This window comes from Phoenix dactylifera, chromosome 16 (assembly GCF_009389715.1).
Source record: "Phoenix dactylifera cultivar Barhee BC4 chromosome 16, palm_55x_up_171113_PBpolish2nd_filt_p, whole genome shotgun sequence".
In the NCBI taxonomy this organism is placed as follows: domain Eukaryota; kingdom Viridiplantae; phylum Streptophyta; class Magnoliopsida; order Arecales; family Arecaceae; genus Phoenix; species Phoenix dactylifera.
In genome coordinates this window covers 13,038,408-13,051,490 of record NC_052407.1, presented here as the reverse complement: position 1 = coordinate 13,051,490, position 13,083 = coordinate 13,038,408, and the positions used below count along the sequence as shown (strand labels likewise).

Below are 13,083 nucleotides of genomic sequence, written 5' to 3'. Positions count from 1 at the left end.
GTGGCTCCCTTTTAAAATATATATACGCATAAGCTTCAATGGCATGGCTGTATTTTCATGCGATGAATGAGAAAATGGGTTCAGCCTGCCGAAGAGAAGGAAAAGAGGTTGAAAACATAAGTACAAACATAAGATACCCTTATTATGTTAAATCAAATGATCTATTCAATCCGATTCATCCAATGCTATTCACAATTACTGACGCAAGTGCTCTTAGATATGGATCATTACATGGGCATTCATGGAGCTCTTCTCATCTGAGATTCCAGTAGTATTACTCCCTCCTCGATGATGGACCACACTCAAATCAAATATGCACATCCTCCATCTTCTCTTTGCATGTGCGTTGTATGTACCTCCATTTTGTACCACCATATTATTCAACCATACACTTACAAGACCACTATAAAGAAATTTTATGACCTAATTGAAACCTAACCAGGGGCGGCTCAATGCATTTGGAGGCCTAAGGCGAACTTGCTAAAAAAGGCCTTTTTTTATTTTTTATTTTAAATAATAAAAAAAATTAATAAGTGCAATATACTTTAGGAACCGTCTATTTACCAACCATTTGAAGTTACTAAGAAGGGTAGAAACTTATTTTTCTAATAAAAGCTTATGCTACTAGTGTTGGCGCCATCCTCACTTCACACCTCAACTCCCACATACAGGCACAGAACAAAAAAATAACAGCAGCAGCAAGGACAATAATCTTCAATTAATAAGCTATCAGAGAAAATACATACCTTATCCTGTGCAAGCAAAGGAAGATGTAGAAGAATTTCAAGTAGCTCTGAATGCAATAAGCCAATAACAACAGTATGGCATATGAAAGAAACCCTATTTATATATAATTGTTCGGTAATCACAGATTCACAGAACTATTAGAAAATAAAAACAACAATCAACAAATACTTTCATGAAATAATTAGTGAATAGTGAATAGTGATTAGTCAATATAAAATATTAAAACTTACCCTTAGCCTAAGCCTGGGATTTGATTTTGGCTGCCTTTGCCCTTTGGGATTTGGGATTTGGGAATAGCCGAGCTGCCGAATGATGCTCCACTCCGAGTGGAGGACGGGAGTCGGGAGGAGCCGACGAGGCGACGAGGCCGGAGCCGCGGAGCGGCGGAGCCCGGAGGGCCGGAGGAGCCGGAGGAGCCGGAGGCCGGAGCCCGGAGGCCGGAGCCGGAGGCCTGGAGCCGAGGACGGAGCTGAGGAGCCGGAGCCCGGAGCCCGGAGGAGCCGAGGACGGCGAGCAGAGCTGGAGAGGAGATCCGGACTCCGGAGTCCGAAGCAGGGGCGGTCGAGGCGTCGAGCCTCAAGCCATCGACGGTCGAGCCTCCCGGCTGCCGGTAAAGAAGGAAACTAGGGATTAGGGAAGGGCCGAACTGCCGAAGAACTGAAGTGAAGAAGCACTGAGGCCTGAGGGGAGATCGGGAGAGCCGGAGAGGAGAACGGAAGTCGGAAGGTACGCTATGTTTTTTTTTTTGTGCTTTGAAGGGTTCTGTGGCTTCTGGCTTCTGCCGACTGCTTTGAGAGGAGAACGGAAGGTACGCCGTACGCCCCGGCGCCCCGCCCCGCTCTGCCTGTCTCAGGAGTCAGGCCCCTAACGGATCATAGGCTCGTAGCCTGTCTCAGGCTCTCAGGAGGCAGCAGCATAGGCATAGCCGTCGGCTCGCGCCCGTCGCCTCGTCGGGAAGATGGGGACTGTAGCAGGCTGCCGTCGTCCGTCAACCCTGCAGCCAGCTTTCGGATGTGACTCAAAAAAAAAAAAAAGACTCTTCCACTACCAGAAAACACGCGTATAGTGACGGAGATTCCCGTCACTATACCGTGTTTCCGGTTACTAATACGGAATTTGTGACCGGAGCTCCCGTCACGAAATTAGTTACAAAAACACGCGTCACTAAATTCTCAATGACGGCGGCGATTCCCGTCACTAAACTCCGTGACAGAACCGCCGTCACTAAGCCGTTACAAATCCAAAAAATTAAATATTTAAAAAATTACGTATTTTCCGTCACTAACCAGTCATTGAGTTAGTGACGAAGATAACTTGGTCACTGATTTTGTCACAGAATTTGGTCACAAATTTGATCACTGATTTGTCACAACCTTCAGTGACAGATTTAGTCGTCACAGACATGGTCACAAATTTTGTCACTAAATTTGTCACTAATTCCGTTACTGACTCACTGAGCAAAATCAATTTTTAGAAACCAAAATCCTGTCACTAAGTTTATATTAGCTCGTCACAATACTTGGTAAACTATTCAGTAACCAAATTTGGTCACTGGTCACATTCCAATAATCTGATATTTTTGGTACATTGATTGGCTCATAATAAAAGAAAAATACAAGCTAGAGCCTCATCCAGTCATATGCATAAACAAAACAATGGAAGTGTTCTGCTGAAAGCTTTTCATTCAGCATCTCTCCTTCCAGAATACAAGAGACATATATAAATGTCGTCAGTATATGATTCCAATGGACTGACATAAATGACTTCAACTCTGTCAACCGGGAAGGAGTCGGAATAAGAACTTGTACTCGTTCAGATAGAAAGCCAGCAGTATGCTTTGACCCTTTGCTTTTGCATTGCCCCTTGTTGTTTCCTTTAACCTGTTTCATTCCATTCATCAGAGGGGCAAAAAAAAAAATAGAGAGAGAGAGAGCATTGCCCCTTTTGTTTCCCTTAACCTGTTTCCTTTAGCAAAGCATATCCCATCTGAAGTTAAAAAGAAAGCATTACAATTCAGTTCATAGTTACTTACAGAAATATAAAAACATGAGCAAAAGTTAAGAGTGACATTAGATGAGGGCATACCTGAGAAGCTGAAATTTTAACCAAAATTACAATAACCAATGACAACATCCATAGTCAAAGCAAAACTAAAAAAGTCCCAAACTATAACAACATCCATATTTAAACCAAAACCAAAAGGGAGTATCCCATGATCATGATTCATCTCACTATGAATTGGATTCAACATTGGCCGAGCATTGAGTTGATTGAGTTTCATTGTAGAAACTTGAGTTTATGACATCTTCTACAATCTCATCTAACTTGGCATCCTCAACATCTACATTGAAATATTGCAATAATTAATAATAAATTATTCAAAAAATAATAGAAATATAATTAATAAAACATATACCTTTCTTTTCCAACACCCAATCTTGAGTACAAATCAAGGCCTCGGCAATATTCAGTTTAAGTGCACTACGATACTTATCAAGTACCCGCCCACCGATACTCAAAGCAAATTCAGTCCTTACAAGATGTTAATAAAGACTAAACAAAACAAAACTGTAAGGCGATTTTACCAATTATCTTCCCTGCTTTGGAGAGAAATACAAAGTCTCACTGGAACCAAGCTGTTCAGAGCCTCACGCAAAATGTTCGTAAGATATTTTCTGATCATGATCCTGGGCTATTCATGGAGTGCTTGAAGAAGTTTGAAGAAAATGAATCTAAAGAAAAGGAGATTAAGTCAAAACGTGAAGTTGTATGGAAGCGCCTAGAAGAAATTGCCGCTTCGAACGCTGCAAGTAATGAGGCTGTTCAATCCAAAATACAAGAATTTGCTACAGTACAAGACTTTGTGTCATTTCGATCCTGAGATTGAAAGCCCAATCCAAAATACCAGGACCATATGTTTTCAATCTTTATGATGATCAGCAACAGGGTAAAGACATATCTATCACCTACTTAAAATCTTTATAAAGCTCTTTCTACAGTAATTAAGCTCTGCAACCTCATTCTAATTTGATGGTAAAATTGAATATGTTAAGTTACTATTGATTTTCTGGAGACATAAATTAACAGCTGAAAAATATCCATTATTGTTTGGGTGGCATATCAGCCATAATCCCAGATCAAACTGGTTGCACCTAGGTGTGAAGTCCAAAACATAGGAGGGCCAAAAAGTTTCATAGCAATACACAACCAAAAAAGTAATTAGAGAGATTATAGAGAACAGCATGGAACAATAGAGCGACAGATTAAAAGAAAATAAGACTCAGATGTAGGCATTGATGACACAATCTGCAGCAATTAAAAAACAGCTTGCCTGGATAATGGCCGAGATATCATCACTTTGAAAAATTAATAAAAACATTAAAAAAACAAAGAAAATAGATAGCTCTTGATGTGTGAGAAGGTCCTCTAAAAATGGCTAACACATGCACCATCTCCTTCTTCTGCCCTTCTCACAAAAAATAAAAAAGAATAAAATAGGAAGTTACATTTTAAGAACAAATTAATGTGGGAAGCTTGGTAAGCGGGTTGCCAACAATAAGGAGAGCAAGCCGACCAGTTTTCTTCCCTCTTCTCTTTATTCATATAGCTACAGCCAGATCCGGCAACTTCAAGACCAGGGCAACCCAAAACCCTAACCTTGGTACTTGTAGCGCAAATCCTAACCACCATTATAAAATCTACCACATAATATCAGGAGAAAACGAAGAAAACCCCAAAAATCAAGAGGAAAAAGAAGGGATAAGCTCTATACTGAAAGAGAGAGAGAGAGAGAGAGAGGACAAAATTCAACATCATAGAGAACGCGACCAACAGGGGAAGGAAGAATGCCAATCGGACTAGACTACCCGCAGCAGAGGGGGGAGGAATGACCCTCTCTGCCTTGCCTACCTGCAGCAGGGGAAGGAAAAGAACCCGGATAGGAGGGAAAGAAGAACCCTAGCGCGGCCGTCGACAACTGCGGCCACGGCGGCGATCAAGCGCGGCGCTGGATCCACAGGCGGAGACCCTCGGTAAGTTCCTTCCCCCTTCCTCTTCCTCTTCTTCGTTTCTTTTATTTTGTTATCATGGGGTAAAAAGAAACGCGGTTAGGGTTTACCTTGCTCGGGAAAGAACCAGTTGTGGGTTCTGAAAACCCTAGCCGACGAGCAAGAAGAAGGGGGCGTCGACGGGGTGATGTAGCCGTGATGATCTTGTCCCGGGTGAGAGTTGGATCGGCCGATCGGGGGGCGTGATGTGGCCGTGGTCACCGTTGACGGGGAGGCACAAATGGTCGGCAAGGAGGAGCCGGAGAGGAGAGGGCGGCGGTCGAGGAGAGGAGAGGAGAGGGGAGACAAGAAAGGGGAAGCGGCGATGCCAGAAGCCCTAACCGTCCAATCGGGACGAAGCCAATGTTTTAAGTTCGACCGGGCTGATGGGGAAGTGCTTCGACCGGGCTGATGGGGAAGTGATGAGGTAAGTCGGTCTGCAAGCCAAATTTCATATCAAACTATTTTTTATCTATAAGGCCGATTGCACCGAACTTGATGTCTCCCAGCTCCCCACTCACGAGGACAAAAAAAAATCCCAGACCTTCTTCCAAAATCTAATCCCATTGCAGGAAAGCAGCAGTAGGGGTACAAATAGGTCATGACCGGCACCATGAGATTTGAAAATGAGAAGAAGAAATTTGAGTTTTCTGGAGAACGATTGAAATTTGGGTTATCGAAGGAATTTGGGCGGGACGGCGGACACACTTAGTTTCATTTTGGATTTTCCTCCTTTTATCTTTTTTTAATTTAGAATTACTCAAAAATAATATTTTTAATATTTTTGGAATTAAAATTTAAATTTGGTAACGGAAATTTTTGTCAATAACCCGTCACTGCCAAAAATAATCTTTTAAAAATTTATAAACACTTAGGTTACGATATTTGTGACGGCTGAATTTGTCACTATCTGGTTACAATTTCGGTTATCATTTTGCTGACAGATACCCCGTCACTACGATGGTCACTAAGTTTTGGCGCCCATCCTACCCGCGCATTCTGTGACCGGCCTGTCACTAATCTGTCACTAAGTTTATACCACGGTGACCAAATTTATGTCGGTCACTAATCCGTCACAAATAGTGACTGATAACGGTCCGTCACTAATTTTCCGTCACTATACGCGTGTTTTCTGGTAGTGTTCACGAGTCGGGCGGGGGGCCTTCCATGAGCCGGGGGCCTTAGGCGACCGCCTCAGTCGCCTAAGGCTCGAGCCGGCACTGAACCTAACTTGTCTTTTACTCAATTCATTTGTTAATCAGTTCGCTCCTAATAAGAAAGATATATGGATTAGGGAGGGAGGGAGGGAGAGGGCTAGGGATTACATATGTCAAGTAAATTTAACCAATCTCTACTTTTCCAAAAGGTTATCGGTGCGAGAGAGTACGTGCTTTTGCTTATTTCCAAAGAATACGTGCAATTCCTTCTTCCCATGCAGCAGTCGGTGCAGGTCAGGACTGCGTATATATCCTGGTGCCCCACCTTCTTCTCTCTGTACACTAATAAAATCGATAGATATTTCCGGGAACCTAGCTTCAGAATTTCGTGAAGTACTTTGCAGAGCATTTGTCCTCAAGAGCAGAAACGTTTAAAAAAACAGCATCAAATATCACCAACATGTGTAACATATTGTTCGCCTCTGAGCTGCTTCTCTCTCATCCTTACAACAGGGACTGGATCAGCTAGCTAGCTAGCAACTCCTCCTCAGAGCACCAAACACCAAACTTTTCCAATACTATAGAGAATCAACGTTCGGTCCCCACCTTTAATTAATTGTCCCGTTATTCGAATTCACTCCTCATATGCTGTTCTGCCTACCACTGGACCAGCTGATCCCTTCTTCTTCTTCCTCTTCTTCTTCCTCCTCCTTTTGCTGCACTTCCCTTCCTTTCCCTGTTGTAGTCTGTTTTTCACACAAGCGGCTTCCTTCCCATATCGCACCACCAGTGTATAAAAGCCTTCAGAATCCTAGGCTTCTGAAGAACCCACATATAATCGCACCACTAGTGTTTTTGCGACACTTCCCTTCCTCTCGTTGCTTCCACTCCCATCACCTTTTCATCCCATACTCCTATCCAAAGACCATTTATTTTTGAGAGGACACCAAGACCATTTCGAAGCAGCAAAATAAGTATATACGCAAAACCCTTGTCCTTTCTCATCATTCTTTTGGATCCAAAGATAGTTATACCTCCAACACCCCTCCAGAATGTTCTACAAAAAGATCGCTCGAATTTCCTCATTGCACGAGTCCCGTGCGTGCATCTCTTAAAGCCATGACCAGCCACTCCCTTCCAGCAAGAACCTTAGTATCCCTCTTTCCTGATAGAGTCTGATCGAAGAGGTGTCTGTTTGCGATGGCGTTTGTGCTATCCGACAATGCTAAGGCCTTCATCAACACGGCGTTCCTCCTCCTCCTGTGTTTCTTCTTCACCTCCCACATCCGGTCTCCCACCACCGTCATCCATCTCGCAAGCCCTCAGGCTCCCAAGGGAGCTGGATGCATTGGGCTCCACAAGCTAAAGGGTCCCCATTCCAAATGCCTCTACCTCAAGACCCACTCACCATGTGTCTTTCAAGGCTATGTCAACTATCTCCACGTCTTCTACTGCCTCTGTGGGAGGTACGCGCCTGTAGGGTATGCCCTCCTAGCCCTCTGGCTTCTGGTGCTCTTCTATTTGTTGGGCAACACAGCCTCGCAATATTTCTGCTCCTCAGTCGAGAGTTTATCGAAGGTGCTTAACCTCTCTCCCACCATAGCTGGGGTCACGCTCCTTTCGTTAGGAAACGGCTCGCCGGACGTGTTTGCTAGCATCGTGTCATTCCGCTCCGGCTCCGGCGAGGTGGGGCTCAGCAGCGTGCTCGGGGGAGCATTCTTCGTCTCATGCGTCGTGGTCGGCATCATCAACGTGTGCGCGACGAGCTCGTCGCCGCATGCAGTCCGCATTGACCGCTCCAGCTTCGTGCGTGACGTGTGTTTCTTCATCATCGTTCTCTCTTCTCTCCTTGCAATCCTCATCGTCGGCAGGATCACCATCTGGGGCGCAATGGCCTTCACCTCGCTCTACTTCGTGTACGTCTCCATCGTGTCGGCGACCCACTTCTGCCGTGAGAAGTATGAGGACCTTGTCGTGCCGATCCTCGACCACGAGGAGCTCGGCGAGTCGGTGTCGGTCTCGAAGGAGGCTTCCCCTGCGAGCGGAGAGGAGGAGACCTCATCATCAAGTTACCTTCGCCTCAAGGTAACTTCGGTGGCACGCTACCTTCGGTGGATCTTTTACATTGTCGACATGCCTCTCTATCTGCCGAGGAGGCTGACCATACCGAATGTTTCGGAGGAGAGTTGGTCAAGACCATTTGCGGTGGCTTCAGCTACATTGGCACCTATCTTGGTGGCAACCCTTTGGAACTCTAAGAGAGGGGTTTTGGGCTCCAAAGAGGGACTGACCATCTATCTCTATGCAAGCTTGGTGGGATTCGTCTTCGGTCTCATTGCATTCCACACCACCATGAAGTCGTGCCCGCCAAAGAAGTTCTTGTTCCCGTGGCTAGCAGGAGGGTTTTTGATGAGCGTTCTATGGACTTACATTATAGCCGAGGAGCTGGTGGGATTGCTGGTGTCCTTGGGGTACATATTTGGAATAAGCCCTGCCATTTTAGGGTTGACGGTCTTGGCATGGGGCAACTCCATCGGGGACCTGATAGCGAATGTTGCAATGGCCACGAATGGAGGGCAGGATGGGGCCCAGATTGCAATCTCAGGGTGCTATGCTGGGCCTATCTTCAACACATTGGCTGGCTTGGGGTTATCCCTGGTGGTGTCAGCTTGGGCAGTGCATCCCGCTCCCTTCGTGATCCCTGCGGCGCCGGCGCTGTTTGAGATACTCGGCTTCATGATAGGAGGGCTGCTGTGGGCTCTGGTGGTACTGCCGAGGAAGGAAATGAAGCTGGATAGGATCTTGGGGTTTGGTCTGCTGGCCATCTACTTCTGCTTCCTATCCCTGAGGCTCTCTCAGAGCCTTGGGCTAGTGCAACTTTGAATGTTCCTGTATTCTTACTTGGTAGAGGTTCATGTGTTTTTGAAAGGGATTTTTTTTGTTCTTTCTTATGCATGCTCCCTTGTCTGTATAAATAATTAGCTATAATTCCTCTAGTTTTATGCATGGGTTACTGCTCGCTATAAGCATATTCCCCTATAAGATGGCTAGCTTTGTGGTTAGAACTAATTCCTACCAAATGGAACCAAGCAATGCTTTATGCTTCGCTTTTGCACCTTTGTTTTTGGATGCTAGCTAGTGCTAGAGATATTGAATGATGAAAGGATTAAATTAGAAAACAATAGAAAGAAACCAAGAAATTAAGAATATCACATTTCAAATTAATGAACAAATTAATTTGAGACCATGTTATATGACTTGATCTCCATGGTTTGAAGAATGAGATGTAATTTGTGAACAGACTATCTTATTATGAATTACGCTGATTTCAAATGATTTTCCATAGTATTTTATATAATATGTATACGTATGACGCCAAGAATGCTACCATCTAATTTTAAACAAGAGATCTGTCCTAGAAGAAGAAAGGTGCCGACTGATCCAATTCCCATCATATTGTCATAACTTTATATTCAATATTTTTCACCTTTTTTTTATATTGGAATCATATGGATATCATATTTGTATTATGTCTTATCATATCTTTGTGTTTAATCTTATATAAGAACAATGCTTTACGCTTGCTTCTTGCCCCTCTACTTTTGGCTACTAGAACTATTGATGAACAAGGAACGGACTAAACAAAACAAAGAAAGAAACGGAGAAAGAAAATCACATTTCAATTGAACTAATTTGAAACCATGGTTTAATCTCTGTATTATAAAGAAAAGGATGCAATTTTTGCTTAGATAATATTCATCGTACTGATTCATTAGGTATGTTCTTTTTTAGCGGAAATTTGGATTTTTCTTTGGACGACATCAGACTCATTAGAATTTAGAAACCCTTATGTCAATTATAGGCTCCAATATTTGACCTCAACATGATATGATTTATAGATCATACTATTCACCAAATCATAATTCTTAATGAATATAACATAAGTGCATTTTATGCACTCAATTATATGACTCCTTTATTGTATGAGTTTATTATGAATTAAATTTATTAAGTGACAAACAACAAGAGAGAGCCGGACTAATTAAATTGTAAAATGATGCAACAAATATTATAGTAGCGTACCATATTATATATTGCACCACATGACGAGAATGATTAATGCAACATATTTAAATAAGTAAATAAAAAATGGTATAGTGTCATTAAAAACATCACATGAATTAAAACTTTATGCTATTTTGTACAAGACCAATCATAATAGTTCAATAGTTTAAAGACATCTCTGAAATTTTGTTTAAACAATGAATTATGATCAAGTGAATGCTAGTTTAATTAGGACTTTCGAACTGATGAAAAGCTAATCATTTGTAAACCAATTCCTTCTATTGGGACTTGTACGTAAAACATTCAAAATATTTTCATTTTTGTAATCCATTCAATCCTTTGAAGAAATACCTGTATTTTGGACTTCGCAATTTTTTTATTGACAAGATAAGTTTGATTTTTGGGCATTTTCTTTTCTTTCCTATTAATGGTAACATATTTCTAGGATTAGGGAAATAACTAGCAGTTATGCTTATACTGAAATTAATAAAAAATTAAAATTGAGTTAAAACTAATGAAAGTGGGAAATAAAGACATTGATTGATTCCTTTCATTTCTCTTTTGAATTTTCCAAAAAATTGCAAGAAATAGCAAAGAAATTATAAAATGAATATGATCTACTATATGTAAACTGCTTATATATAAAAAATCATGTAATTTGAAGACCTCTAATCTATACATCAAGTTGGTAAAATATTGGATAGTTTAAATAACATGAAATAATATGTATGCTTTTTGACCACAAGATGCATAGGTTAACTTATCCAAATCATAGTGTAAACAACTTGAAGAAAGTGGGTCATGTCCAATAGCTTGGATCGGTAATGAAGGATTCCATCATCTTATCTAAATATAACTAGATCTGAGTGGAGGTTCACTTGAGTATAGTCAATATACATAAATACATAAATAAATACACATATACATATATATACATAAATACATATTTTTTAACTAATTTTTTAACCATTTGATGCATTAGCTAGGAGTCTCTAAATCATATTACTTTTGGTGCATAAAGCAATTTGGAGGTAGTGGATCACATCCAATGATTCAGATCATTGATGCATAACATTATCATGATTTAGAGCTTTCCAGATTTGAGTGGATATCTACTAGTGTAACCAAGTCTATCTCTCTCTCTCTCTATGTATATATATATATGTGTGTGTGTGTGTGTGTGTATGCGTGCATGCATGCATGCATGTACATATAATAGAGAGAGAGAACATGCATGCATGCATGCATGTACATATAATAGAGAGAGAGAGAGAGAGAACATTTGTATTTACAAACAAGAAAATTACATAGGATGGCAATGGAGTGAGCTTAGACCTATCAAGGGGTTTTTACCTTAACAATTCTATCAGTGCCGGCTCGAGCCTTAGGCGACTGAGGCGGTCGCCTAAGGCCCCCGGCTCATGGAAGGCCCCCCGCCCGACTCGTGAAGAGTCTTTTTTTTTTTTTTTTGAGTCACATCCGAAAGCTGGCTGCAGGGTTGACGGGCGACGGCAGCCTGCTACAGTCCCCATCTTCCCGACGAGGCGACGGGCGCGAGCCGACGGCTATGCCTATGCTGCTGCCTCCTGAGAGCCTGAGACAGGCTACGAGCCTATGATCCGTTAGGGGCCTGACTCCTGAGACAGGCAGAGCGGGGCGGGGCGCCGGGGCGTACGGCGTACCTTCCGTTCTCCTCTCAAAGCAGTCGGCAGAAGCCAGAAGCCACAGAACCCTTCAAAGCACAAAAAAAAAAAACATAGCGTACCTTCCGACTTCCGTTCTCCTCTCCGGCTCTCCCGATCTCCCCTCAGGCCTCAGTGCTTCTTCACTTCAGTTCTTCGGCAGTTCGGCCCTTCCCTAATCCCTAGTTTCCTTCTTTACCGGCAGCCGGGAGGCTCGACCGTCGACGGCTTGAGGCTCGACGCCTCGACCGCCCCTGCTTCGGACTCCGGAGTCCGGATCTCCTCTCCAGCTCTGCTCGCCGTCCTCGGCTCCTCCGGGCTCCGGGCTCCGGCTCCTCAGCTCCGTCCTCGGCTCCAGGCCTCCGGCCTCCGGCTCCTCCGGCCCTCCGGGCTCCGCCGCTCCGCGGCTCCGGCCTCGTCGCCTCGTCGGCTCCTCCCGACTCCCGTCCTCCACTCGGAGTGGAGCATCATTCGGCAGCTCGGCTATTCCCAAATCCCAAATCCCAAAGGGCAAAGGCAGCCAAAATCAAATCCCAGGCTTAGGCTAAGGGTAAGTTTTAATATTTTATATTGACTAATCACTATTCACTATTCACTATTCACTAATTATTTCATGAAAGTATTTGTTGATTGTTGTTTTTATTTTCTAATAGTTCTGTGAATCTGTGATTACCGAACAATTATATATAAATAGGGTTTCTTTCATATGCCATACTGTTGTTATTGGCTTATTGCATTCAGAGCCACTTGAAATTCTTCTACATCTTTCTTTGCTTGCACAGGATAAGGTATGTATTTTCTCTGATAGCTTATTAATTGAAGATTATTGTCCTTGCTGCTGCTGTTATTTTTTTGTTCTGTGCCTGTATGTGGGAGTTGAGGTGTGAAGTGAGGATGGCGCCAACACTAGTAGCATAAGCTTTTATTAGAAAAATAAGTTTCTACCCTTCTTAGTAACTTCAAATGGTTGGTAAATAGACGGTTCCTAAAGTATATTGCACTTATTAATTTTTTTTTATTATTTAAAATAAAAAATAAAAAAAGGCCTTTTTTAGCAAGTTCGCCTTAGGCCTCCAAATGCATTGAGCCGCCCCTGATTCTATTATAGTATGTTGTTTTCCTTGTGGTTGGTTGCACACATGCACATATATGACAATCAAATTATAGTTGGAACATTACAGATTAGGATTTTTTTTTTTTTTTTGCTAAAGACAGATTAGGATTTCATTGATTATATATTACAATAGATGTGCATCAATCTTTGGCTGAACCTGCTATCATTTCCTGTCAATTAAAATTCTCTAGATAGCTGGAGCACGTCATTCAACTAGAACTACATATAGTTGATGTGGTCAGTTTACCATGTTTGTTGGTTGCACCAAGAGA

The 13,083-nt window shown here is 42.6% G+C and overlaps 1 protein-coding gene and 1 non-coding gene across 2 annotated transcripts; one reads left to right on the top strand and one right to left on the bottom strand.

Moving 5' to 3' along the window:
- Positions 1-4,268: 4,268 nt before the first annotated feature.
- On the bottom strand, positions 4,269-4,363 carry LOC120104149. Its single transcript, XR_005506601.1, has one exon. It is a non-coding gene; the product is annotated as a small nucleolar RNA snoR109 (small nucleolar RNA).
- A 2,787-nt stretch (positions 4,364-7,150) lies between these two features.
- LOC103723049 (cation/calcium exchanger 1-like) lies at positions 7,151-9,055 on the top strand. The gene has a single exon (XM_008813843.2). It carries the CDS (start codon positions 7,151-7,153, stop codon positions 8,831-8,833), a length of 1,683 nt encoding a protein of 560 aa, XP_008812065.2. The 3' UTR covers positions 8,834-9,055.
- Positions 9,056-13,083: the final 4,028 nt, after the last annotated feature.

What these genes read in the sequence shown, in the direction of transcription:
- LOC103723049 (XM_008813843.2), top strand. Translation starts at nt 7,151, where the DNA reads ATGGCGTTTGTGCTATCCGACAATGCTAAGGCCTTCATCAACACGGCG.